General features: G+C 38.4%; 4 protein-coding genes across 4 annotated transcripts; 2 read left to right on the top strand and 2 right to left on the bottom strand.

Moving 5' to 3' along the window:
• The first annotated feature begins 658 nt into the window (after window positions 1–658).
• LOC135628740 (uncharacterized) lies at window positions 659–1454 on the top strand. Its single transcript, XM_065135593.1, has 3 exons — window positions 659–814; window positions 899–1021; window positions 1126–1454. Exons 1-3 carry the CDS (start codon window positions 764–766, stop codon window positions 1273–1275), a joined length of 324 nt encoding a protein of 107 aa, XP_064991665.1. The 5' UTR covers window positions 659–763; the 3' UTR covers window positions 1276–1454.
• A 1801-nt stretch (window positions 1455–3255) lies between these two features.
• Window positions 3256–6473, bottom strand: LOC135628525 (protein neprosin-like). Its single transcript, XM_065135238.1, has 7 exons — window positions 5978–6473; window positions 5812–5898; window positions 5482–5739; window positions 4798–4968; window positions 4145–4198; window positions 3929–4075; window positions 3256–3861 (listed from the first exon to the last, which is right to left on the bottom strand). The coding sequence occupies exons 1-7, from the start codon at window positions 6212–6214 to the stop codon at window positions 3484–3486; spliced, it is 1332 nt and encodes a 443-aa protein (XP_064991310.1). The 5' UTR covers window positions 6215–6473; the 3' UTR covers window positions 3256–3483.
• A 1746-nt stretch (window positions 6474–8219) lies between these two features.
• On the bottom strand, window positions 8220–9740 carry LOC103988875 (uncharacterized). Its single transcript, XM_009407549.3, has 2 exons — window positions 9064–9740; window positions 8220–8663 (listed from the first exon to the last, which is right to left on the bottom strand). Exons 1-2 carry the CDS (start codon window positions 9500–9502, stop codon window positions 8434–8436), a joined length of 669 nt encoding a protein of 222 aa, XP_009405824.2. The 5' UTR covers window positions 9503–9740; the 3' UTR covers window positions 8220–8433.
• Window positions 9741–17364: 7624 nt separating this feature from the next.
• Window positions 17365–26673, top strand: LOC103988886 (uncharacterized). Its single transcript, XM_009407560.3, has 13 exons — window positions 17365–17519; window positions 17585–17663; window positions 17761–17850; window positions 20927–21004; window positions 21279–21353; window positions 21428–21480; window positions 22381–22531; window positions 23456–23566; window positions 24527–24653; window positions 24799–24899; window positions 25207–25345; window positions 26165–26217; window positions 26384–26673. Exons 1-13 carry the CDS (start codon window positions 17431–17433, stop codon window positions 26465–26467), a joined length of 1230 nt encoding a protein of 409 aa, XP_009405835.2. The 5' UTR covers window positions 17365–17430; the 3' UTR covers window positions 26468–26673.
• Window positions 26674–27312: the final 639 nt, after the last annotated feature.

Below are 27312 nucleotides of genomic sequence, written 5' to 3'. Positions count from 1 at the left end.
GTCAGTGACGAAGGCTGGATAGATAAATACATACGATGGAATTAACAAAATCCAATCCATTATCATTTGATCATATATAGTAAAAGAATTAGGTTGCAATTTCTATGATACGAATCATTCCTCAGCCTATCGTGTATTTTGATGCATGTAATAAATTTATCCTCTAAAACACAACACATAATTCTTTCAAATTTCAATGAATTTGAACAATGTTTATATTGTTATGGAAAAAAAAACATATATTTATATATTTTTCTTTTGCAACCAATAAATCAGAATCTGACTTATCGATGGAAGAGTTCTGTCGAAAGTATAGTCCTCTATAGGAACAGAACAAACGATATATGATACTAACATTTTCTGTCTTCCAAACATAACAACACTGAGAAATCGGATTTTTATTAAGGAAAAGAGACCGTATTAACATCTAATTCATACATTGAAACACAAGCAGATAGGAGGAACTCCAATAACGTTGATGAACGTTGTGCAGGGCAACATTTGCTGCCACAAACCTAACGCCCTCCGCTTAATAGTCGAGGCCAAGTCGTTACCACTGATCGCGTCGTCAACAGCATGCATGCTTACCCGCTCTCCCCAAACTCCACCTCCGTCGTTGCCTGCGATCCCACCAACGTGTCGTCCTCGCATCGCTCTCGGCACCCTTTATAAACCCCCCTCCACCGGTCCATCTCTCATTCGCCTTTCAGTGTTTGTTCTCTGGTAAACAAGGTGTCGGTTTCGGCAACTCGAGGCAAGGAAGATGTCGAGCAGCCAGATGTTCCAGTCCGGGAAAGCCCGCGGCGAGGGCGAGGTGGGTCGTCGTCGTCGTCGTCGTCGTCGTCTTTGCTCCAGCGGTGGGATCTGACCGTCGGATGTTGCTTCTTGATTCGTGCAGGCGCAGGCTGGCCAGTGGACCCGGTCGGTCCAGGACGCCGCCAGCTCCGTCCGCGACATGGCGTCGGACACAATGCAGTCCGCCAAGGAGAGCCAGCAGCACGCCACCGGCTTCCTGCAGCAGGTACGCTCCACCCACAAACGCTTAATTCCCTACATCGCCATCCGCCCTCATCTTCCTCCCTCTGCGATCTCTGTTGACGAATTGAGTTTGGCTTTCCTTGCAAGACTGGGGTACAAGTGAAGCAGATGGCGCAGGACGCGGCGGGAGCCGTGAAGAACGCAGTGGGAATGGGGAACGCCGACGCTGGAAGCGGCGGCGGCGCCACCACCACCAGCACCAACACTAACCAGGCCCCTCAGGATCTGCTGTTATAGAGAGCTTTTGGTGGGCTGATTTCTCCCAATTGCTCGCCAATAAATGGATGGCTAAGGGTTCGAGCCATTCGAGTCCCAACAAGCAAGACGATGTTTGGATTCTTGTTCTTATGTTTTGGGTTTCCTGGACTTCTATGTGTTGTTTAGGATTCAATAAATGATTTTACTGTGTTTTGTTTGATTGTTTTGTTTTGTGTTTTGGGTTCATCGATTAATGTGGGAATCGAGCTACTATCATGAATGATCACATTTGTTTGTGGCTAAGAACAAGAAATGTGATTTGAGTCTTTAAAAGGGACTGATATTGATAGGAACTTTAAGCATATAGTTAATAGGGGACATTTACGAAGAAATTTCATTTGAGTTTCGCGTGTATCATTTTTCTCTTACACGTCAATGAGAGTTTCAAGAACATTAAATATATATCATACTTTATTTATGGACTTAAATAGGATATTGCAACCGAAGAAAATTGGGTAAATTTTTTTTTAAAGAATTATTATGTTTTTCTTATAGACTGTCTTTTATTTTTTTAAATAAGATTATTTATAGTTTTCGTTTTGTCGATTGTTGTTCTTATCCTTTGCCCGCCATCGTCTTTGTGTCCCTATCCATCGCATCTGTTATATCCTTGTTTTATCATATTCATTTTTCATTGCTCTCATCCTTTTTTGTCTGGTATTACCTTTGTGTTCTCATCCGTCTTGCACTTGTCTCGTCACCTTTGTCACTCGTTTGTTATTATTGTTATAGTCATCAAAGTGGTCAATGTTTCGAGAGGATGACCAATAGTGCTTATGTGATGGTTAATGATGATGTGGTGCTACATCCACATCTAGTAATAAGCAGAGATTTTGTAATTAGGTTTGGAGTTGAGAGAGAAGGGTGAGATGTTGATGTTTAATCTCGAAGGTCATAATGGCATAACTATAATAACGAACTAGGGACGAAGATAATGGTAGATTGAGGGTACGATGGATGAGAGCAAGAATAAAGAAGGTGACCCACAGTTAAAAGTACTCACATCATTTAGAAAGTAAGAGCCACTCTACTCGAATAAATCAAGAAGCTAGAAAATATTTTTTTTTGATTTTTTTTATGAATTTATCATTTTTTATTCATTCATGTCAATCTAAATTATTTTTGAAATTCAAATAAATCTTTCTTGGGAACACACATTTTCTCTATCATCACCAAACCATTCGATCTAAATATAAGCAAACCTCATCGCAACGATGATTTCGATCTTATTATCAATAATTATATTTTTTTAAAGTTTAACTTAGCTAATATCCTCAAAATATTTGTAACCTATTATTGATGTGTCATATCAATTAAGTTTTTATGAGCGTTTGTGTTTACTTATCGTTCTATTTTAAATTTATTAGATGCCACGTTCTGATCCATTAATTTTTCTTTGTTTCGAGTGGATTTGAGTTGGCAATCACTTTTCTTGCTGAAGATTCTAACCATCAGTTTCTGTAATTTATATTCGCTATGAAGTGTTTGCAGAAATAATTGCTTGTGGATATATTTATTTTTTCTTTTGTAAATCCTATGAAATCACAGGAGATTTCGAAGAGACTAACATTTATGGATACTCTTTTAGACAAAATCAAGAATTATTTTGACAAAATCAAAATAAACTAAGTGCGTGATACTACGGTACTCTTTTCAAGAAGATAAAAATTATATATAAATTATTGAAGGTTTATACGAGAGGATATAAAAAGAGAGTTATTGAAAAATTAGGTTTTGGTGATATAAATGAAAGTTATCAAATTATGTTGATTTTTTAATCTTGATTTTTTTTATTAAATTCACTTTTAATCTTGATTTTTTTTTTTTTTTACTTTTTTCTCTCCCTCCTCCCCTACCTCTATTTTCTCACCTCCCATAAGCCATTTTTAACCTATAAAATATGATGAGCTCAGTAGACACGAAGCATTTTTCCTCGTCGAGAAAAAGGCCAAATCGATCTCCAAAGTGCAAAGGGTAGCTGCCAAGATCGTTGCATTATAGCAAACAGAGTACACGGAGAAGTAGAAGCCATCAAAGAATATGGTGCCTACTACGACTATTACTACTACTATATGAGGAACTATGGCACCTCAGTAGCAACAAAACCCCCCCTTAGCCTTTGCAGGGCACTGATGCCGATTGTACAATGCAGAGATGCACTAAGTTTGCGTGGTGAGGACGAGGAGATCAAGGGCACTGGGGGTTGTTCCCTGGCCCGCCGAAGTAGAAGTACGTGCCCCAGTCGGCGTTGGAGAAGCTCCTGATGTCGTAGCACTTGGTGTTCTCCGCCAGCGTCGTTATGGCCTGAGCTGAGACCAGGCTGTTGTCGGCGTCGACGACCTCCAGGTTGCGGAAGTAGCTCGCCTTCCCGAACCCGGACCCGGCGAAGCGGCCCGACCCCATCTGCGTCGAGGTGTGCTCGCCGTTGGGCCTCATGTTCACCACCTCCCCTCCCCACTCCACCATGGTGGCGCGGTCGGAGAGGTGCGTGAATAGCTCCGCCGGCCAGTACCCCACCAGCATGCTCTCACCGAAGCTCATCCACCAGTTCCCCAGCTTCGGATCCTGAGGGACCAACACACGCTTCTCATGCATAGGACCGGCACTGTTCTTAACCTGCGAAACTTCCTACCTTCCATACGAGGATGGTGATGTCGTATTGGCTGCTTCCAGGGGACGATACCGGCGATATGGCTGCTCCGATGGCGATCCTGTTGTTCGTCTGTATGAATCCTGCGCAGAGGAGATTGTAGCAGCCTGTTGCTCGGTACGCATCACTCTGTTGCATCACAAGGAGTGGAGCTTATGATTGGCACTCGAGTGGGAGCTCAGAAATGTTTGGTCTCACCGTCCAGTATGTGAACAGCCTCGGTCTGCTGTCTCCATAGAGCTCAGGGCTGACCTGACTAGAACAAAGTATAAAGCTTCAGATCACCATTCCAAGAAGATGAACTCATGCTTTCACAGACACTGTCATGGCTATCATTTCGGGCCATCTCCTTCAATGAAGAAGGTACGTTTGGTTGGTAAACCTTTATTGTGCTTTCGACATTCCGACAAGCTATTAAATGGCAATGTAAAAGATTAGCTGCAGAATAAATTGGGTGGTCCTAATCCGAAGAACACCACCGAGATCATACAGCCGAAGTTCCACGGTAACACATAAGGTATGTTATCGTGAGCTCACCCACCTCCCTTGAGCTTTTAGCGTGCCCTCGGAAGTCAAATGGTGGACTTTTTCCGGTCACACTGCCAACAAGTAACATGCATCAAGATGATACACCGATCTACTCTTCCTTGCTGGGAAGCTTATAAGTCAAAGCTTATGGTGGCCTTCAGAACTCCACACACTTCTTATTCAATTCGAATACTGTGCAGTCATGGAAATTAGTGAAAGCTTCATTGAATGCCCATCAAATTTTGTTGAGTACTTTAAACAAAGATGTTGGCATTTCAAAGAAGGCTGAAGCTGATACAGAGTGGACTTCAAGAAATATGTACCTGCCAGCCAGCTTCGATGCTGTTGAGATCTGCGCCGTCGAATGATCCCGAGAGAATCCAAATCTGGGAGAGGCTGAACTCGTTCTCCGCTTGGACGGAGGGATCCCATACGTTCATCGTAGCTTTGGCTCCATACACCTCTTGGTCGTTCGCAGTGTAAGCTATTGCATGCTACTCACATATATATAGATATAGATAGCGTCAGTCAACCAGATTGAGAGATCTAATTGATTACGTCTCTCAAAACTAGGAAACACATGGGAAGTGCATCAAGAAGTTTCGCTGAATGGAATAGGAAACTGGCGAATGGCTGTCGAGATCCATGCACGCAGCTTCCCCAGTGGTCATTCACGTTTCTCATGACTGCTTTCTGGTCTTCATGCAATGGCTGTGCAATGAACCAGCATTGAACGTAAAGAAATGGTGTCATGATAGCTTCCACCACACCACTGCCCGGCCGATGCCTTTGAGATCATTCAATGCATGCGTCTGTGAGATGCTATCATCTCAGATGTGAAAGCAGAGTATTTATATCTCCTTCTTGCCATTTGAAATATACAGCAGCATTAATAATTGTTGTCACCCTCCCCCGTCTGGCTTACAGCTCTACTGTTGTCTATCTAATAGCAATAGAACTTGTGGAAGTAATCTAATTCATACCCAAGGGGACGATAGAATATGTACCTCATGGCCATTGCCACTGACCACATCTGGTGCATCGACTTTCCTGGCGAGAGGAACTCGCATCTGCTTCTTGCCGAAGTGGAACAGAGACTTGGCTCTCAGGACATCATCGACGGAGCTCCTCCGTATGGGAACGGTCCCCCTGGGGCAATGGCCGACGTGGTGCCATGCTTGCCATGCCCTTCGCGCTGCATCACTCGCACTGTAATTTCTGGGAGCCCTCTCGACCTTGAACTTGGGCCTCTGTGGGGCTACTCTCTAAGGAAATCCACAGGTATTAGCATAGAGCATCACGCAGAGGAGAAGCAGTCGATGGAAGAGGAGATGCACCTGGATCTTGTGATCGCTTAGAAGGGGATGGTCGAGAGCCGGTTGCTTGTGCCGGGGAACGCAGTCGATGATATCTCCATCCGGGCTCTACATGAGTTCATGAAGGAATCAGAAAGCACGCAAGTCTAATGGCATGAGATAGAAACGCTTTCGGCGTCTTCCTTACTTGTATGGTTTTCGCTGCAGGCTTGTTGATTCTCTCCAAGTGCCTTTGAATCCTTGCTAACCTAAGCGTCGTGTAGTTGGAGGCCGAGGCGCCGGTCATCTCGTCGCAGCAAGAAAGGAGAAGAAAAAGAAGAGAGAAAGCAAGAGGGCAAAGATAAGAAGAAGACATGGTGGTGCAAGCACAAGAACAATCTCTCTCTCCTATCCTCCTCCTCCTCCTCCTCCTTTCAACCTCCATTTGTTTTAGTGCCCAAAGAGGATCCTCTAAATCAGAGTCGCTAATACCGACGAAACCACATGGGTCAGAACCATCCTTTTGGTTTCTCTAGACATTTATAGACGAAGGCACAGCATCACCACCACCACAACCACCACCACCACCACCACCACCATCTCTATCAAGCTCCAGTAGTCGCTTCAGTAAAAGAGAGGAGGCGGGGGATGAAGGCCGAAGAAGAGGATGTGTCTTGAAGTCACTCTATAAAGGCTTGACCTACCACCACACTGGAGACCTTAATGACAACTTGAATTGGCCATCTGCCAACGCACAAGCAAGCCATAAATAACCCATAAAGAAGGGTTTTCTTCTTCTGTGACAGCATCGTTTGGCCTTGGTGGGTGTGGGCCTTGTTTTTACCTGCTTAGGTTATTGGTTCCCATGGCATCTGGGAGTCCGGAGTGGAAGGCGTAGAAAGCTAAGCTTTGATTTCTCCTCTTCCCCATTTCCCTGTGCCGACAGGGAAGAGAAAGAAGAGGAGGCTTCTATTCTATTCTGTGATGCGTGGACCGTCGTGTAGTTGCATGGGGCCACGCTGTGCTCCGCGTGTGCCATGACCCAAAACAATCACGATTCGGCTCCGCTGTCGGGGACAGCACAGCAGACAGTCTTTTAATTGCAATCAGTACCAGCTGTTATCTGCCAATTAATGCGGTCCCGCATGCAAACTATATAGTTTATGTGCAACTTGGAGTCACATCATGCGGTAGGATGTCTCGTAGTCTATACGACGATCGGTGTTACCGCTTCCTCAAGTCAAGCCTGCTTCAAGGAAACCTATGAGCTACTGTTAAGTCACTGCCTTGGTTTAGATGACAAGAGCTACTCCTAATACAAACAATAATGCGATTGGATGTACTGTACACTTATCTAAAACTGGTCCTCAATAGCCACTAAGACCTACTAATGCAAACAAATTTGACATTTAGTCAAACAGTCGATGGAAGACCACAGACGAACCATATATGTGCACAAGGGAGAGAGAGAGAGAGAGAGAAGCACGGGCCGACGCGGCCGCCTTGGGTGGTGAAACGGCATCAAGACCGTCACTTTCGTTGGGTTACGGTCCCACGTCGCTTCCACGGCAAGAAAACGATACCCTCCAACCTTACCCGATATATTTATTTATTATTTAAACACCCTTTTATTATTAAATAATCTTATTTTTTTTCTTATGTTTTCTTCATAGGTAAATAAACGATTAAATTATCATGCGGAATAAAATAAGGATCGAAATATAAATTAGCATAGATCAAAAATAAAAAATGATATTAATTAATTTAATTAGTAAAAACTTTTTTAAAAAATTATATATCCATCCTATGAGGATTAAGACTTTTTTCTATTGATCGATAATCATAGTTAGTTAAATAGTTTATTGTTGGAATAGGAATACCCTTTGTTATTTTTTTCCTTAAATTTATTTTTTTTATTATTTGTAGGTACGAGAAATACTATAGTAGATGTATGATAAATATACATTGTATTATACTTGTACACTCAAAAGATGCATTAATCTTATAAACATTGTGATCAACTTATCGACTACGTAACGTATGTACTAATTATCAGAATATCTATCTCAACACAGGCGTCAAAATAAGACTTGATTATCAATGGGCTTGTATTAAATAAAGGCCCAAAAAAAAATTTAGAAGCCTATTCATACTTCCTCCATGAAATTGAATGGATGTGATGATACCAACACATTCATATGCATTTTCTCAGCATGATTTGGATATGTGTAGCAGGCATTGTCTCAAGGTGGTATCATTCCACTCCATGCAGCAGAAGGAGTTCATTCTTTCATCCCTCTTGATGCCTCTTAGCCTAATGAGAGGACATTTGCTCTTTATGATGATGCAATGACAGTCATGGTGTCGATCGATAGAAATCTCCAGTCGTGGAAACTGACTTCATTGATGCTTCGTCGTGCATCCACCACAGCCATCTCGAAGGACATGGATGAGAGCAACTGGTGCAGTGCCAGTGTTCAGTTCATACTCGATTGAAGCAACTACAGAGACTCTGCTCCTTTAAGAAGGAAGAAGAAGACGACGACAAGAACTACATTTTATTGGGTCTACATATATAAGATATAAGGTTTACTTATGTTTCTGCTACAATAACATTTCCATCAAGTCCTGTTCTCCGGTATAGATGAGATGGCCTGCACCTCATCAATGCAAGTCTCTGAGTTGGTTCTTCCCAATGCGTCCCCTCTTCTTGTTGCTCAGAATCCTCAGGCTCTGCCTCAAGATGTCGATCTCTCGGTCTCTCTTGCACGCCTCCTTTTCCATCTCATCGACGCGTGATCTCAACGTCTCCGCCGTCTCCTCCTTGGCTTTCACCTCTTTCTGTAGCCCCTTGATCGTGCTGCCTTCCTCATCCCCCAGGTAGAACCTCTCCCCTAAGAATGGAAATCCGTCAGTGGCCACGAGAGAGGTAAGGAGGAAGAAACAGAGGCATGATTGAGGACTGCCATGTGGTCCATTGGGAATCATGGAGCATATGGCCTACATATCGAGAAGACGATGGAAACAGGATCAGTGGACATGCATACAATATTCCTTCATGTGCAGTGCACACCCGTATGTGATGGTATTATCCTGCTATGAAGTGGGGGAAACAGAAGAACGGACGAGAAGGTCGAGCCACAAGTTCCTCGCGGATGTCAACTGAGATCGATGATCGGTCCCCTTCATTCATTTGTGAATCATCCATGCATTAATCTGTATTCCTTGTATGAACCGGAAAGACACTGCTCTGTTTCAGCTCTGATCTCAAGAGAATGGGAATGTTAATGTTACCTTGTCGAGTTCTTTGGATGAGATCGTCAAGCTCAGTTTTGATGGCGAGGTAGAGCTGCTTCCACTTCTCCACCGCCTCCTCGCGCCGCGCCTGCTCCTCCTTCATGTGCTCGACGAGGTAGTCGGTGCCGAGGCGGAACCACTCCTTGTCGCCGCGGCCGGCGGCCATCTCCTCCTCCAAACATCGGATCCGGTCCTCCTCCTCCTTGAGCCGCTTCCCCAGCTTGCTCGCCTCCTCCCTGTGCTTCCTCCTCTCCTGCTCCCACTCCGCCTCCTTGGACGCGAAGGCCGCCGCGTGGCGCTCGAAGGCTCGAGCCTCGTGCTCCCTCACCCGCTTCATCTCCTTGATCTCTTCCTCCAGAGCCAGGACTTTGGCCCGCAGTTCCTTGGTCTTCTTGCGGTGCTTGGCGTAGGAGCACTTGCTGGTGACACCGCCCATGCTTGTCTAACCCTTTCTCCGGTCAGCGGTAGAGGGGTAGGGGCAGCAGCGTGCTGGTGGTATGGTGACGGTGGTGGTGGTGGTGGCGGTGATGGATCAGAGACATATGTAAGGTTAGAGGAGGAAGAAACTATGAGCAAAAGAGGACCGATGGGTGACGTAAGGGAAGGTGACAAGGTGCATGAAGGGTCGCACTCGACTGCCTGTTTGGCTTCTGCGGGGGAAAATTGTAGAAGTAGACTTGTGGCAGTGGTGAGAGAAGGAATCTAATCCTCTTTTCACTACCCGCCTCTGCCTCTTTAATTGTCTATTTCAAGGATATAAGACGAATTTCCTGAAAATATTTCCATTTTTATTTTTCTCTGAAGATGTGTATGATAACATCCCTAGGTTAGTCCAAATTTCATAAATACTCTTTTCTTCTCTTTCTCGTCCATCGTTTTATCGCTTGTTTATTATCTCTATCCAATAATTATATATGATATCCGTCTTACGTTGTTCCTTGACTATTACACTTGTCATCTCCATTATCTATTTTGCGTGTCATCTTGGCTCATTCTTTGCTCATAGTCTTTTTTTTTTTAATCGCTCGATCTTTTTTTTTAACTGTCTTATTTCTAAAAATTTTCAAAAATATTTTTTACATAACATCCAAAAATAATCTCATTCACTTTTTTTTAATCTCTTTTTCTATGAATCGTCTCATTTCATAAATCGTAATGATTTTAGTAATATTAGAAAAACATGATAGCACACTACAAAAACACTATAACATGATATTTTAATATAAATTTCATATAAATATTAAAAGTATTATAATATTTTTAACAATACATAATATAGTGTAAAATTATTATAAAATAATATTTTTTTTTACTATATTATAATATATTTTTAGTATAACTAAAAACACTATAATAAAGTATAAAGATATTACAACTATATCGATTCATCTTATGGTAGAGTATTTTATATATTAAATTTAAAAAAAAAAGAGAGATGCTTCCGAGAAGAGTCCAAAAAATGAAGTTTATTTTCCGATAATTCGCCCTACGATCAATCCCTTTGTCCACATGATTTGGAGAAGTATTTCTTGGAGACATGGCTAAATCTGAACTCAGCAAAACAAAGTAGAAAGACTTGGTATAACCCTGATGATATTGAGAATAGCCCAAAGAGGCTGTACTTGTTTGCTGAGGCAAGACTGCATCATTGGTTTTTATATGTCAACGTTGGACTTCACATGACCAGAAACCTGTGGCTCCTCTTTAGGAGAAAGTGCCGACATCTGTAAGTTTGATTGATTTACTTCTAGTGAAGGTACATTCTGCCTTGTTTAAGTGGCAGAATCCTCCTACAGAAGCAAGTCTGCACACCCAACTCGTGAGCCATCAAACTTAAGCATGACATCTTCCACCTCTTGTTTGTCCCCATCTTACCATCTTCTGACAAATCTCAGCACTATTCTCAGACCCAAGACTATTAATATGATCAAGTATAATAGTTGTAGGCTTTGCAGTTCTGAGGCATTTCTTTTATATATCATTGTACAGGAAATCTTAATTTTTTATGGATTTACATCTGAAAGCTAATAGGTATAATTTATATGTTTATACTCTTAACATTCTCCTTATGTCTGCAGACAAAAGATAGATTGATGAAATAAACTTTTAGCACCAACTGGATTTGACTCATATTTTTTCTAGTGAAATTAGAACATCAGTCCAATAATCCTTTTCTTTGTTTGAATACTGAAAATACTCACTTGGCATTTAAGACTAATTCAATAAGGTGAAGATAATGTATCTCTAATTCTCCTTTTGCTTTGGTCATTTGAGACTAAATGTATTTTTTATATTGTAAATCTTTTTCTTACATGAATGATATCTTATAAGCCTCCATCAAAGTTAGTTCTCCATATCTGAAAAGTTTTCTGCTCTCAAATTCTCAGAAAGAGAACACCTATATGAGCAATCATCAGTGCTATATTCTTTGTTTGAGGTCATAAATTGTAAAGAAGTATAATTCGATTTTGATGAATAACAAGGAAATTAGATAACAATCACCATCCAAATTATATTAGACATTGTTAATGTATACAATATAGATAAAATGAGTTGTTAACCTTTCCATTATCATATACAGATATGTAAGCACTACCTTTTAGGTGAATTGAATCATTGGGTGACATCACTTCTCATGTACTTGTGAGTGAGAGGCTCATACATGTGGATCCCATCACACTATAATTGTAAGAAACCCATAATAATTTCTAGGGATTAATGAGTGAGAGGCTCATGAACACACTGCATCATGGAGAATGAGCTTTTAGCATGTACCTATTTGTAATATCTTTCATGGTAAGCACATTGAGCAGCATTGGTCTCCTTCTATTTTGTCTACACCAAAAAAAAGGGAGTACCACTGATATTTCAAGGATACTGTGGAGAGAGAACAACATATCTATAGGTCTCTCAATGGGTCCCTTCCATCATGGACCATTACTGGATGCCATAGAAATGACTTGCACCATGCCACTTGATGATATTAATGATGAGACCAAGTTGCATGTCCTTTTTAACACAATCTAAATCCTGTTTTCATAAATCCTAAAAGGTATACAGTTGTTAATGTCTTAGTATTCTATAAAATGTTTCTGCCATGCACTGCTTGGATGCATAGCTTACAAATGTTAGACAAATTAATTCAAGACATTGATTCATTTTGTCTAACTAGTATATTTGTACATCTCCTTTGAACATGTTAATATCATCCATGCATTTTATTTGTCTTGAATTTGTTCAGTGATGGAAAAAGATGCATAGAGTTGACTTTAACATCAACAAGTTGTTGAATATGTAACATTTACATATTTATATCATGGTCTTTTCCCCCTTTTCCATATTCCTCAATACCTATGCTTGCAGATATTTCATCAATGCAGCTACATCTACAGTATAAGTTGGCATCAATCCAAAATATATTTATTTTGCTGTACAGTTGGATGAACCTAACAATCAGAATGCATGACAGGTCATATTCTCCTCATTGTTGCTTAGATCAGATCCTCACACATACTTGCACAGACACACACAAGTCTTCATCCAGTTCATCTTTCACACTAGAAAACATGCATGCAACCAAACAAGCAGTCGGTGTTGAGCCAAACAGTCAATCATCACCTCACTCTCTTTCTGCTTGTTCTTGTGTTTTCCATTCCCCTTTCGATGTAAGCAACGGGCAAATCCCTCCCAGCAATAGTCCATGAGATACTTTGGAATACGCGAGGACAATGAAGCAGTCATGAATCATTGCTGGCAGACCATCATGTCTGCACCATGGAGTTACCATGCATTCCTCTCGTTGCACACACTGTCCAATGAATGACTCATCGTGCTCGGTCAATCCTTACTGCTGAGACAAATGCACCAGGCCATGACTTCCTGCTCCTTTCTCTTCTTTTAACTGATGGGAGGCAGCGAGCAAGGTCTCCCAGGTGGGGCCTGGCAGTGGCCGCTGCTGTCCCTCATCCGTTCTTAGGATTCCTGCGCTGATAGAGACTGGAGCTTGTTCCATCATTCAAAGTCCCAAACGCTACCTACGAGATGAGAGGAGGCTCAAACTCACAGAAAACTCTCGCTGCTGCGAGAAACACTCGAATGCGATTTGTTCTCTGCGCAGGGGAAGCTTGCATGTCAGGGCCGTGCCAGTGGAGCAAGCAGCCATGCAGCCAGCGGTGGAGGGGGAGACTTCGACGCTTGGCTGCATGCTCACCTTCAAACTCTACAGGAGGCTCATTGTAGAAGCTACAGACGAGGTCCAATAATTGCGGGGTGATTCGCCCTACAAAGGCGGGTGAAATGGCCGTCCGCCGTGGATCTCATGGCGGACAGAGGGCATTGATGGCACACGCAATCGTATGTCATCTTCTTCTCTGCTTTTAAATGCCATGGCCCGTGCGCCACCCATCTTGTCTGCCACAAGTGCTGACACAGGCATCTCACACTTTTGTCACCGTGAGGAATTTAAATTTAAATCTTCTCTACGTTGCTTTAGATCGAATTCATCATATATATCGATTTTGATCACTCTGAATTTGAAATAGATGTTGAGTTTGATCGAGATGAATTTGTGCCATTTAGTAGTCATTCAAAAGAAAATACTACCGAGGATGTCAAGTTTGTATAAATTATCTTAAATACACAGTTGCTGGGATGAAGCTTTTATGAGATGAAATATTAAATTCATGTAAAGGATTAACACAAATAATATATCATAGTGCATAACATAAATATTATAATATTTATATTTAATGATTTTTATAAAATATAAAAATTAATAGTTACTTGTTGACTTGTTCGCTATAACTCCTCATTACTTGTTGAGTTAGGTTACTTTATCCAATTTATGAACCGACAACATCCGAACTCTTTAATACACTTGTTTCTTGCGCAATTACTAACTCAAACTCAACTTCGTAAACTCGCTTTAGGTTCAACGTCAAACCTAGTTAATTATTTATGTGTCTATCCATACTGGACATCTTTATCTTATTTGCTTGTTTTAGTTGAAAAATCCATCGAAAGATGTCTTAAAGTATCGTTTGAAAAAAAAAAAATATAAATTAAATATATAGAATTTTGATTTCTCTCCCTTACCATTTTATTTTAGATACTTTGATATATGTTGGACGAAAGTATTTTATTTTAATATATGAATTGAGAAAGGTCTAATTTTTATTTTCTATATTTAAAAAATAAAAAATTTTCTTACCTCATACATTAAAATAAAAATATTATCAATTCGAGCATAGGATTTTATAATAAATTATTAAGATCTTTACCGGTGAGACTAACTGATATCTTTCAGAAATTGATCGAATGAGATTTTGAACCCTACGAATTTTTTTTATGCTTATGAAAGATTTAAAAATACTATAATCTTGAGATTAAAAAAAAAAGTGATGTGGACCAATTGGATGTATGCAAATGTTTGACTTGCAAAACGTAATCGAAACATAAGATTCTTTGGATCGTACAAAAATCTAGCTTTAAAGATCACCTTCAATGATCATGTGGATGAATTCTCTTTCTCCCTCTGCATGAGCAAGCTATAATTGCAGGTACAAGGGAAGCAGACAGACGACCCCATATCTTCTCTTCCCATACGTTTCAGTCCGTAGCCGCAACATCGTGTCGGTGGTAGATTGGATTGCTAGTGCAATTCTCTCTGTGGATCAATAATGGCTTGGATTCAGATAACAAGTGTGTGCATTTGTGTCCACCGATCCGAATGATAGAAAGAGGGATACCAAACCCAAATAATAATCTATGCAATCTGCCTACTCTCACTAATCATCACTAGTGATTTGGTAGGACTTATACTAGTCATAACTGTTGCAATCTTATAAGGAAAACTCAAATGTTCTCGATAAAACAACATAATTAATTAAGAATATATATATATATATACATAATATTTTTTTATTATTTCTCTATATTTAGGTTATATATATGTTGATGAGATAATTGTATTATTGATTTTGTTACTGATAAGTCGTTTAATCGACGATCATTGGTCAGATAAGCTTGCGAAGTATTGTTCACTTAGACCAATGAGCTATATGATTTTAACGAATGAGTATACCCGCATGGTTGTCTTTTCGAAGCACATAAACTTTAAAAAGTACATTCGAAGGTAAGAGAGACATGATCAACTTATGAGTTATTGGTTTTTCTATTATTCAACAAATATGAGACTAACATAATCTTATCAATGCTCCTTTCTATAAGGAAGCCAAGGGCTCTTATTCTAACATCATAAGTCACCTAGTCGATAGTCATTATTCGTTTTGAATGGATAAATATACCCGCATGATTTTACCCTTTTGGAGCCCATAGGTTCTAAAATATGTCTCTAAGAGTTGGTTTCCCTGCTTCTCAACCAATGTAGAACTAATATGACCTTATTAGTGCTTAGTAAGAGCCCTCCTTCTATGAGCCAATTTGATAAGTCATTTAGTCGGTAATCATAGGTACGATTAACTCACGAGGAATTTTCTATTTTGGACAGATAAGCGTACCGGTATGATTTTATCCTTTTGAAGTATGTGAGCTCCAAAAAAATACCTAGAGAGGCCCGATAGATTTATGAGTCCTTAATTCCACTACTCCTCAATTGATGTGAGATTAACACTGCTTTATCAATGCTCCCTCCCGTAGGGGAGCTAAGGTTTCAAGGGCTTTTCTTATAACGCTAATTTGATAAGTTATTTAATCAATAGTTATCGATGAGTGGACTCACGAAGAATTATTTGCTTTGGGCAAATAAGCATATTCATATAGTTTTATCCTTTCAGTGCACATGAATTTCAAAAATATTATTGAAAGTAAGAAAAATATGATGAATAGATTTATAAACGCTTGATTCTCCTATTCCTTAATTAACATAGGACTAATATAATCTTATCAGTAATTAGAATGCAACCTATCATATGACACCCATCTGAATGTAATTTTTTAACCTTGCAAGAATAGATATATAAAAATCTCATTAATTAAATTGGTGGGAACCATCAAAACATGATCCGAAATGAGTGTGACTCGTCGTGTGGTCCATTGCATTCGTACTCGTTCCATCAATTGCATGCACGTCGATGGACGCAAACACTTGTTACCGGGATTCCTTTTATCGTCGATGATTCGTACCACCAATTGCGGAAGAAAGCGGTGGCTCCACCACAAACATGGATTCATTATACCGGAGGTATTAATTAGATCTTGGTAGCCACAAATTTCATCTTTTTATGTGTTAAATTAAGTAAAAACATGTTTATACACTTGAAACATTGATCGTTGATGGTTTACTAGACCTAATGATCAAAGATCCATCTAAAAGATTTAAAATTAAGTTAAAATATATTCATATACCTAAAACATTGATTGTTATTGGCATGAAAAGTAAGGGTTGAAAATCGATAAAGACATTAACATAAGTCTTCAATTTAGGAACATTATATTTAAAATTTATAAAATCAGTCTTAAAATTGATAGAATTTTAGTGCCTATTTTGTAAGCCAAATGATAAAAATGATAGTGAAATATTCATAAATATGCTGCTAGATATAATGAAACTAATTTTAACTCACTACTAAACACCAACTTGCTACCAAATTAGCCACTAAAGGGGACATGCACATCAAATTACTAATTGTTTAAATTAGTTTTCTTTTCAATTTCATTTTTCCTATGTAACAAAAATTTAATTACATTTGTTTGTAAACGTTATTTGCATTAATTAGGCCACCCTTCCATACCACTAATTATAAGAGCTTTTCAATTGAATTCACCAATAAGCATAAGATATATGCCTTTTTTTGTTAAATAATTAATTCTTAATTTTAGTTGAACATCAAAATTTATTTTTTTGTAAATTAAAATAAAAGAAAAAACAAAGAGCCCAACTTGAAAGATGAGGCCCAACATGATTTGGGCCGAGCTCCGGCACCATCTTGGCCCAATATAATTTGGGTGCAATCCAGATTTCAATTTTTATCACACAATAATCCGATTTAAATTACTTAGCATAGAATTTTTCTTCATTTACACGCCTATTTTGCCTCCCAAAAAATGATTAATCTAAAATTTTATATGTAATTTTGTCTTCAGAAAAAGCTTGTATTGAGGGACAACGAATCTAGACTCGGAACGGGTCGGATCCGAGTCCGACCCGTTAATTATCCTCGTGGCTCACGCACTCCGGTTAATTATCCTCGTGGCTCACACAGCCACGTGTTCCGCTGCGCTACGCACGCGCACGCGCACGCACCACAAGCCTCCCATCTCTCCATCTCTTCACTGCTGTGTCCCTAAGCGGTGGACTCCGCAACCGAGTTCCTTCCGCTTCATAGTTTGGACTCCCAACACCTAATGAAGCCATCTCCCATCCATTTCCCCAACTACCCTCATTCCCTCCCCCCCATCCCCTCTCTTCTCACTGCAGCTAGGCTTCTCCCGAGGTATGTAATATCGCTGGTCAGTGTCTCGCCTCCTTGTTTGATTCCTCGTTCTTTCGCGTCGGCAGGGTTCAGATGTCGTCTTCGGCTTTGCAACGCGCAGCAGCCTCGCCAACTATCCCTCCGCTTCCTGACAACCTAATCGTGGTGTGGCTTCCGTTTTCCTTGCATCGGCGAACGCCCGATTTGCTTCTTTGGTAAGCATGTTTTGGTGATCTGTTGATTTCGTTTTGCTCCCTGGCAGTTGGGCTGCGGCGCGGTGTCCGTGGACTATCTGGCGACGGTGGCCGCGTTCCCCAACCCCGATGACAAGATCCGTAGCATCAGCCTCAAGGTATGGGTGCTTCTGAATGCTTCAATCGGTTGGTAGAGTTATTGTTGAACTTGGATGCAGATTATGTCGGGTGAGACTTGAGAGGATAAAGTGCTGATATATTTTTTTTCCTTTTTGGTTTCTTGCTTGGTATTGGGAGTTTGTTTGTAGATTAATTTATTTGATTCCGAAATTGATGCATAGGTTACATTTGGCCGATGATGGCAGGTGTGGTAGGGTGTCGTTTATGATTGATCTTTACTCATATAGGTGTAATTGAGGTGATGTGCCCAACCCCGAGTGGATATACCTGCAAGCATATCCTTTAAATGTACAAGGCACAAATAATCATGGCCATTAACGATATTTGACAGAGAACTAGATTTTGATAGTTACACAGATGAACTTTAACAAAATGATAATTTTGCAAGTCTTAAATTTACAGAGATCAAACTGATACCAGATGTTACATGAGAGTTTTGTGCACTTTAGCTTTCTCTTTGATGTCCACTATTGCTTTGTAACTATGGAATAATCAATATACTCTAGTAACATTGTTGGGTACTTCTAAAAAATGATTCTTAAAACAACTTTTATATCTTAAACACTGGTCTGGTGGTGGTGTACCAAACTCATTTACCAAAGGTAGAGGGTTCAAAATCTCATCCGATGTATTTTGAAGGTGCCAACTAGCGTAGTTGATAAAGATTTTGAGAGTATATTGTAAGACTGTAGGCTCGAATCCCGCCTTCGTCACTTATTGTTTGCTAAAAGAAAAATTATTGTTGAGTAGGAAACTCTAAAATTGGAAATGCCTCTCTTAAAGAAATGATGCACCATATATCGAAGTGCAGTATTTTAAATACTGAACAGTGGAAAAGATACATGAAGATGGAGAACTCATCACATCAATTCCTTCGTTTAGTCCATTCCTCATCTTATGGTGGTTATAAATCGAGATGCCTGATCACTCGGGATGGATTCATTCTCGCAATATGTTTATCGAGAAGGACCACATCACACACTCAATATATTATTGGACTGTTTTTCTATCTATCACAGCAGAAATATGTCCATCCTACCCTGATAACAGATTGTTTGTTCAACATATCTAATGGCCTACTAATTTCCTAAGGAAAACATGCTTTTAGCATTGGCCTACCACGAGCTAAGCATTGTCAATGAGCAAGTAGACCAGCTTGATTTTTGTCAAAGTTGAGATGTGGTTATGGATTTTCATTAGTAGTGATATAGGGCCCATTTTCAGTCCAAGGGTATTGAGTGCAAAATAGACCAAATTAATGTTAAACACACATTTACTGAACGCTGCAAAAGCATCTAAAGGAACCTTCTTGATTCTTTAAGATAGTTTGTTGTAACATTTTTTCCCTTTCGAAATTTTTGAACTTTTTGAAGATAGGATTACCTTTCTATAGGTTGTTATTGGAGTCATTCAAGAGCATCCCAGGCTTCCTTGGTATTTTTTGAGATTAGGTATTTGATTTATGAGTATAGCATATACATAAGATTTAATGAAGCTATCAACTTTCTCTGTGTTTTGTAGTCAAGATTGGGTACCTTAGCTTCTAAAGAAGTGATGAAACAACCATGTGAAGGAGTCTTATTGATCATCAGCATAACCTATTAAATCTGTGTTGACAAATATGATCTTGTTATTAGTAAGTATTGTTGTTGTGATCAACACAATTGCACTGGTTTTAACATATCATCCCTGAAATATATTTGTATGTGCCATACTCATGCCAAAGATACTAGCACTATATCCAAGCCAATTATTAGTATATGCTTGCTGGCTCAAGAGAATGCTTAAAAGGTATCAACAGGTCTTTATCCTGAAATTACAATCCTTAATAACAAATAATTACTGCTATCTGGTTTAACAGAAAGAATGTTATATTGGTAATGGAAGAGCATTGTTTGAGGAGGTAGCTACTGGATGCAATACATGGTGGTTTAATTCAGGTGATGATATCATGAAACTCAAAGCATAGATCTAAATGAAAGTTTTGAACAAATGTTTGGAAATAATGGCCTAATTCATAAAGAGCTGTTAGAATGGACTTCTATGTAAAATTGTATTATTATAGAGGTGCAACATATGGACTAAGTTCATGGATGTAGGATTCATATATTATGGCAGTGGTGAAGCCTGAAATTTATTGTGGTGCATCTCCAAAAGTAGTCATGTGAAAGAACAAATAATAGTGAAAAGCAACATTGCTATGTGAAACAGAGAAGGAACTGACCTTTGCCAATGCCTTTTCCTAGTAGGCATAAGATTGAAGAGGAAGAATCTGCAACATGTAGTAAAACATTGTGGATTTTTCCAGGTGGTCAGATTCTATGGATGCACGCATGAACAACCATAATAGGTGGGTGCGTGGCTCAGCAAACTGCAATTTTTTGTCGAGTTTGTTTGAAACCCCACTGAAGGCTCAATTGAGTTTGAAAATCATGCTGATAATTTGCTTTACAAAATTCTGTTTCAGCTGATTCATTTGCTCCACACTAGCAGATTTCATGATACCAAATCTAAGATAAGTAACACTGGATATTGACATTTTATTTTGGGTCACACTTTAATCTACTCTTTTGTTGGGAATGTGGAACTAGTGGAAGTCTACAAATCTAATTAGAAACTAACCATTCATGTCATGATCAATGGCTTTAATAATGTGGTCTTATCAAATGCAGTCAAGCCAGGTTTGGGCTACTGCAATGTGGTAAGACCAAACTGTCTTGAATTGGGAAATCACAAGCCAATCAAGCAGGACCAACAGCTGCCCAGGTCTCTTGTTCCTTATTTTTCTTTCCCAAAAATAAAAATAAAAACCCCCGCCCTCAATGCCACAAAGATAAATGATATAGGAGAATCGTATACTCTTTCTAACTTTAACTGTTCATGTTCTCAAATTGTTACTCAAGTGTATCCTTATTGGTTTCTGAATATCACCATTTTCATCAGACAATGTGCATGATGATCTGATCATAAAAGTTCCTGACTTTTCTTTTCCACTATTCCTACTCTATCTGTCATTAATAAATAATAAATCCTTAGTCCCATCTGTTTGTACAGGTAGAAGGAGGTGGAAATGCTGGAAATGCTTTGACTGGTGCATGTCGCTTGGGTTTAAAACCTAGGGTGATTTCAAAGGTTTTTTTGCCTTCTGTTGTCTATTTCACATATATGTTGCTCAACAAATCTGATTTGTTCGTATTAGATTTTGTGATTTCCAAGTAAAAGAAAAAAAATGTGCCATTGTCCTAAGAGGCTGGAATTTTCAATATGCATTTATTTGCTGATCTGTTCCCATCTTCTGAAGAAGAAATTAATTTTAAATATTATACTATGATATCCCATGAGAACAGTTTGTGATTTCTGTTATCGTCTGATCTCCTAACTGTCTTTATCTGGTTATCACTCCAAGGTGGCTAATGATGCTCAAGGGAGAAGTTTGCTTGCAGAGCTAGAAGGAGATGGAGTAGATACTTCTTATATTGTGGTCTGTTGAGCATACGTTTGTCATAGATTAAGCTATTGAAAGATGTCTTTCACATCTCCGTGTACATTTTTCAGGTTGCATTGGAAGGAAATTCACCATTCACGTATATAATAGTCGACAACCAAACGTATGAATTTCTCTTATGTTGTATTTGAAGCTCTACGTATGCTAAATGACCTTTTGGTACATAATCCTTAAATAGTATTTTCATCATATATGCAGTACTTCCATGGTTGATGGCACTGAATGAGTGTGTTGACTTTACATGGTAGAATACACATCTGAATATATTGCCTCACTTATTTTCAGTTCTTTCATGTGGGTCAGTGTGAAACTAATGCTTTAGTCCTGGAATGTCTAAATGCCTGACCTTGCTTTTCCCTTTCTTCAGCATCATGTGTGAGACATGGTATGCTAGTATGGCTTGGACCCATATGGGTCCAGTATCTGAAATTAAAAACCTTGGATAGAAGTCTCACGTAGCATATATTTTGTGTGTGTGAATGCATATCTGGAGTCTGGACATACAAACACTTCATCATATACTAAAAAATCATGTATATATATATATATATATATATATATATATATATATATATATATATATATATATATATATATATATATTCAGAAATTAAATAGATATATATCCTAGGTTCAAAACATGAATTAAAGAATGATATATATACCGTTTAGAAGTTTTTTTAGTGATATAAGATTATCTAAAACTGTAGGAAATTGATATTGTATTACAACTGACCATAGTTTTATGATGTTAAGATAATATAATATTAAAACCAGCAATAATACGGAGGAAAGTTAAACTATATATGTGGCCACATTCAATGCTTGTGTTGAACGTACATGTGATCACATTAGTATATGTAGTTGTATATGTGGCCACCTTTCATGTTTATGTGGTCCAGAGGCACATACAATGTTTATGTGGAGATATGTTCAAATTTAATTATTGTTTAGTTTACTTTCTTTTGTAGCATGAATGGCGGATAATTCTGGATCTTTTCAGGAAGACCCGTACATGTATACATACCCCTGGGAATCCTGCAATGGTTCCAGAAGAGCTTGCCCAGTCGAAGCTTTCATCTGCTTTAGATGGTGCCAGTCTTGCATACTTTGATGGACGATTATGGGAAACTGCTTTGGTTGTTGCTCAAGAGGTAATCATCAGCGTCCTAGCATTGTGGTTACAGTACTTTCTAAGTTTCTATTCTGTCTATGCTTTCTAACTCATACCATCATGATACAAGCTGAAGAATCTAACACTTCCAAAATATGTAAAATGGATCCATGTTACCATCAGGGTAAGTGTGACTGTCAAGTAAAGTTCTATGCAGTTGGAGCTAGAACGTGATATCCAGTTGTTTCTCATGAAACTGAAAGCCTTCATTTCTTGCTAACCAAGGGTTCCAGTTCCCCTTTAACCATAGTCCGTGTCTTTCTCATCCAAAGCTATATATATAACTATGATGACATGATGGTGAAGTGGACATTCATGTGGTCCTTTTTGCTCATTCCAATCTATTCACTTAAAAGTTACAGTTTGGCTTCTTCCCTATGCATGAACAGACCTATTCAGCTGAAACCATGTCACTTGCCATATATTAGCACGCTATTGTTGCAGATTCAAACTAATGTTTGTATACATTTATGCAGTTGACATGCATAATTCCTGCAGAATGCAAAAAATCTCTCTCACTGTTTATACTATCACAAATGAAATAGACTGGTTATTTCTCGCACCTCAAATCAAGGATTCTATTATACTTGGTGTGCTCAATTTAGCCTAATTGTTTCACCCTTCTGTTATAATTAACTATGCAAGTACAGTTTTCATATAGTTCCATATAGTTAAGGTGAATAGCTTTCTGGGTTTTAACACCTGGCCTGATCAAGATTGACTTGAAATAACTGTTATGCATAAATAAATGATTGAAAATTTGATTTTTGAACTACAGAAGGTTGGAAATACACATGCATGATTGTCATCAACATGGTCGTCAATACTCTATTTTAGTTTCTAGAATATGCATTTCTTGTTGCTGAATCCAACTAATTGTTTCCTATGAAAATTTTCAGCACAGGCAAGTCGAAGGAGAATTCCTATTTTAATTGATGCAGAACGACCTAGGGAAGGATTGGATGATCTACTTAACTTGGCAACTTATGTTGTATGCTCTGAAAAATTTCCCCAGGTAAGCATATTCTTTAAGCAAACTTAAACAACCCAGTAATTACGAAATCTAATGTTTGTTCAACTTCAATGAATTCTCAATATGCTCAAACAATTACATCCCCACTGTCTGATTAACACAAGTTATTTTAGTTTTCTCGAGCGAAGTATTGAAACATGTTCTGGGTCTTTTTATTCTGGTGATGCTAGTATTGTTTTCACTTATTTTGATATGATCCTTTATGATTTTCTTTTGTTTGAAAACTTTTTGCTGAAGACATCTGTGCAAAGATGACTGTTGGCAGCTGACTCAATATCTGTGGTTGATTGTAGGTTACTCATCTCAGTAGATTTAGATTGTAGTATTAGGTTTTGCCATGTCATAATTGGCATGAGTAACTTCTCTGCATGTGCCATCTTGTTTGATTATCATGAACTCCTAGTGATAACGTTAGAGAGTAAATTATTTCAACTTGTTGTATTCTTGATTATTTATGTAAACATATAGCTTCAATATGTTCTTCACCAGAATTTCATCTCTCTGTTTGTAGACATCCCCCCTCTACCTGACAAAACTCAATATGTTCTTCACCATAGTGGTGCACAGCATTGCAATGGCAGCCTAGAAGTTATTGTTATCTTTCAATTTCTTTCTGTTGCATGCGTTAGCACAACTTGCCACTTTATAATGATAATGCTACTAACTGTTTTTTTAACCAGGCTACCTGATGCTATGTAGCAAAACTTCATGTCAACTGTAGTTGATGATAGGAATACATGAAATGGTTGGGTAGAACGCTTCTTGTAAAATTCTTGTCTATAATGTACATGCACATTGCACCACTGTATTTTATGATTTGAATGATAATAATAGGCACTAGATAATAACAATTAGGCACTACCACTTGAAGTTGGTGCAACCAGTAGGCACTAGATAATAAGAATAAGTTTGGTACTTACTACTGCTCTGATTTTTTTTCAGGTGTGGACAAATGCGCCATCTGTTTCCAGTGCACTGGTCTCAATTCTTGTGAGGTTACCCAATGTGAAATTTGTTATTGTGACTCTTGGAGAGAAAGGTTGCATATTGCTTGAGAAAAGCACAACTGGTGAGTGCATGAACTAAGACACTGGCCTCTCGCTGAGTGGTATTGAAAGATCTTATCAAGTTTGGACAAACTTGACTGATCTTGATCATTGTGGAACTGAAGATAGTGACACCATTTATACGCTTTTCTGTTATTACTTGAACAGAAGCTTCTGAAATGGAGGAAACTGAAGTAGACAGCTTACTGGAGTCTCTAAGGACCAAAGTTGGTGGAAGTTCTGGTATCCCAACTTGCATTTCATCTGAGGTATGTTCCTTCTAGATGACCTCCAGCGGCACTTCCTATATTTCCGACAATTGCTGTCTACATATCTTTCAGCAATTAATGCTGAAATATTTCATGATTTGGCACCATCCATAATCTTGCCTGCATAAGAGATGCTAGCTAATGATAATCAAATTTTTTATTTCTGCTTGATATTATTATTCTAAGGTTCTACAACATTATACCGGGAAATTTTAGTTCATCTCCAATATTTTCTGCTGAACTAATTTTTTTCAGCATTCAATATCCTTTGATTTTGTTTCTGATGTATATTCTATTCCAATTCCAGGCTAGCCTGAGAATTAGTGCTGATGGAATTGGTGCAGTAAATGGGCGGTTACATGTAGGAACCGCAGAGATCATATCTCCTACAGAGCTGATTGACACGACTGGTGCTGGAGATGCATTTATTGGAGCTGTTCTCTATGGTGTGTATTAATTTTTAGGATACGTCCTATAGATAACTTGAAATATAAAAGCATATTAATATTGAAGATTCGTTTAATATTTGTGGACGTGCTAAGGAGACCTAATGTATACATCACAGCTTACAAGATGTGAAACTAGTGATACGAACAGGGAAAAGGGAGACCTAAAAGGACCTTGTTTATAAACTATGAATAAAGATCTAAATACTTTTAATTTAATTAAAATATTTAAATTTTTTATGATAAAAGATCCATGTAGCAGATCAAAACAGTAGGGATATTACAGTTTTGTTGTCGTTGTCGTATAAAAGCATGTAACATATATCTCATCCTTTATTTTCATCTCGATCAGTTCCTTCTTCTTTAGAGTTTTATTAATTAATTCAAGCTGCCTTGATTCTCTTGTCCTCTGGTATTTGACACCTTCCAGTTATGGTTGAAATTATTTGAGTTTGTTCTATTTTTAAATTTTGGAATGGAATTGTTATGTTATATTGCCTCAAGAAAACATTAACATGTGGAAAGAAATAATGTGTCAATTCATCAATTTATGGGATTATAGTATACATTGGGTTGTCTGCTTACCACAACCTAATGGTAAATTTGTGTTAAAAACATATTTTAGATACTAAAGAACAGGCATGGATCTGGGTTTCTGGATGCTTAGTGATGATTTTTCATAACCATGATGTTGGTCTCATTTATATTGCCAATACAGTTCTTTGGGTTTATTATAGTAGTTGTCATGGTTTTATATTGTTGAGCTGCTGTTATCCATACTCTTCCCTATGATTTACTGTTTCTTTATTGTCCTTTCAGCAATTTGTGCTGGCATGCCACCTGAGAAGATGCTGCCTTTTGCCTCCCAAGTGGTATGTCTCCTATTCCTCTTTATTTTATACTCCAGTTTTCTGTCAATAAGACTTCTTTTCAAGGCATCATAAACACCAGCATTCCTTCTGACAAACACAAGTATTGGTTATTGTTAAATTCCTTGCAAGCCACATGCATCGAATATTTAGTGTGCAACTATTGCAGGCGGCTGCAAATTGCCGGGCTTTGGGCGCTAGAAGTGGTTTGCCCTGGCGTGCAGATCCAAGATTAGCTCCATTTTGGCTTTAGATTTTGTGTGGTGTTTTCGTGACATCTGGTTTGCTTTCTGCAGAAGTGGGCTGTATCGATTGTTGGCTTACAATGCCGATTTTTTGACAAATATTTACCAGCAGATCCAAAATCATGTTTTTGCCGTGTTCCTAAGTATGAATCGGTGTTGCACCTATTCTTTCTCGATATTTGATCTTTGAGGTATTTATACTGTTGATGTTTTATTTTCAAGTATATTTTGTGTTATATTACTGATTGCATGTGAATTCCGAAAAAAGTATCAGAAGCTATAGATTTTAAAATAATTATAGATATTTAAATGTTAATAAAAGAAGTCTCTGTTGATCAGTTAATAATATAGTCTCTTCCAATATAGATCTGATCTTAACAAAACTTCCTACCATGAGCAAGTCGGATGCCTTTCTTATTAGAAGTTGAATTCTCGGTAAGGTTATGGATTTAAATGTGCTTTTTCTTTATTAAGATTCATAAACAATTCTCGCCTCTACAATTTTATTATATGCATTTCAATAAAAGTGAAAATTATGGTAATATAATATCATGATAAAGTTCATTGAACGGAAGACGATGGTCTTTGTGTTTGGAAGAAAAACAAACAAATTGGAGGATGAAACGAAATTTAGTGTTTTGCAAATCCCATTGTTTGTAGGGAGATAACAGTGTTTCATATTTATTAATTTATTAGAGTTGCATCGATCAAATATAATTTGAATAATATTTTGTTAGATTTATTATATGTATGATCGATGCGCATGCAATTGCAGAGATAGTATGCTTCTGTATAACTTTTTGCTAATTATATATTATCATTTAGTTAGTCACTTTTAATATCTAAATTTTTA

This window comes from Musa acuminata, chromosome BXJ3-1 (assembly GCF_036884655.1).
Source record: "Musa acuminata AAA Group cultivar baxijiao chromosome BXJ3-1, Cavendish_Baxijiao_AAA, whole genome shotgun sequence".
Classification (NCBI taxonomy): domain Eukaryota; kingdom Viridiplantae; phylum Streptophyta; class Magnoliopsida; order Zingiberales; family Musaceae; genus Musa; species Musa acuminata.
The sequence above is the reverse complement of the archived record's forward strand: the minus strand, read 5'-3'. Positions and strand labels throughout refer to the sequence as shown.

What these genes read in the sequence shown, in the direction of transcription:
- LOC135628740 (XM_065135593.1), top strand. Translation starts at nt 764, where the DNA reads ATGTCGAGCAGCCAGATGTTCCAGTCCGGGAAAGCCCGCGGCGAGGGC. An exon ending in AAGCCCGCGGCGAGGGCGAG is followed by an intron (nt 815 to 898) that starts GTGGGTCGTCGT and finishes TGATTCGTGCAG; the next exon opens with GCGCAGGCTGGCCAGTGGAC. An exon ending in CCACCGGCTTCCTGCAGCAG is followed by an intron (nt 1,022 to 1,125) that starts GTACGCTCCACC and finishes TTTCCTTGCAAG; the next exon opens with ACTGGGGTACAAGTGAAGCA.
- LOC135628525 (XM_065135238.1), bottom strand. Translation starts at nt 6,214, where the DNA reads ATGGAGGTTGAAAGGAGGAGGAGGAGGAGGAGGATAGGAGAGAGAGAT. An exon ending in CTGCAGCGAAAACCATACAA is followed by an intron (nt 5,899 to 5,977) that starts GTAAGGAAGACG and finishes GAACTCATGTAG; the next exon opens with AGCCCGGATGGAGATATCAT. An exon ending in GCATCGAAGCTGGCTGGCAG is followed by an intron (nt 4,199 to 4,797) that starts GTACATATTTCT and finishes TGTTCTAGTCAG; the next exon opens with GTCAGCCCTGAGCTCTATGG.
- LOC103988875 (XM_009407549.3), bottom strand. Translation starts at nt 9,502, where the DNA reads ATGGGCGGTGTCACCAGCAAGTGCTCCTACGCCAAGCACCGCAAGAAG. An exon ending in CATCCAAAGAACTCGACAAG is followed by an intron (nt 8,664 to 9,063) that starts GTAACATTAACA and finishes TTCCATTCTTAG; the next exon opens with GGGAGAGGTTCTACCTGGGG.
- LOC103988886 (XM_009407560.3), top strand. Translation starts at nt 17,431, where the DNA reads ATGAAGCCATCTCCCATCCATTTCCCCAACTACCCTCATTCCCTCCCC. An exon ending in CTTTGGTTGTTGCTCAAGAG is followed by an intron (nt 22,532 to 23,455) that starts GTAATCATCAGC and finishes TTTTCAGCACAG; the next exon opens with GCAAGTCGAAGGAGAATTCC. An exon ending in TATTGGAGCTGTTCTCTATG is followed by an intron (nt 25,346 to 26,164) that starts GTGTGTATTAAT and finishes TTGTCCTTTCAG; the next exon opens with CAATTTGTGCTGGCATGCCA.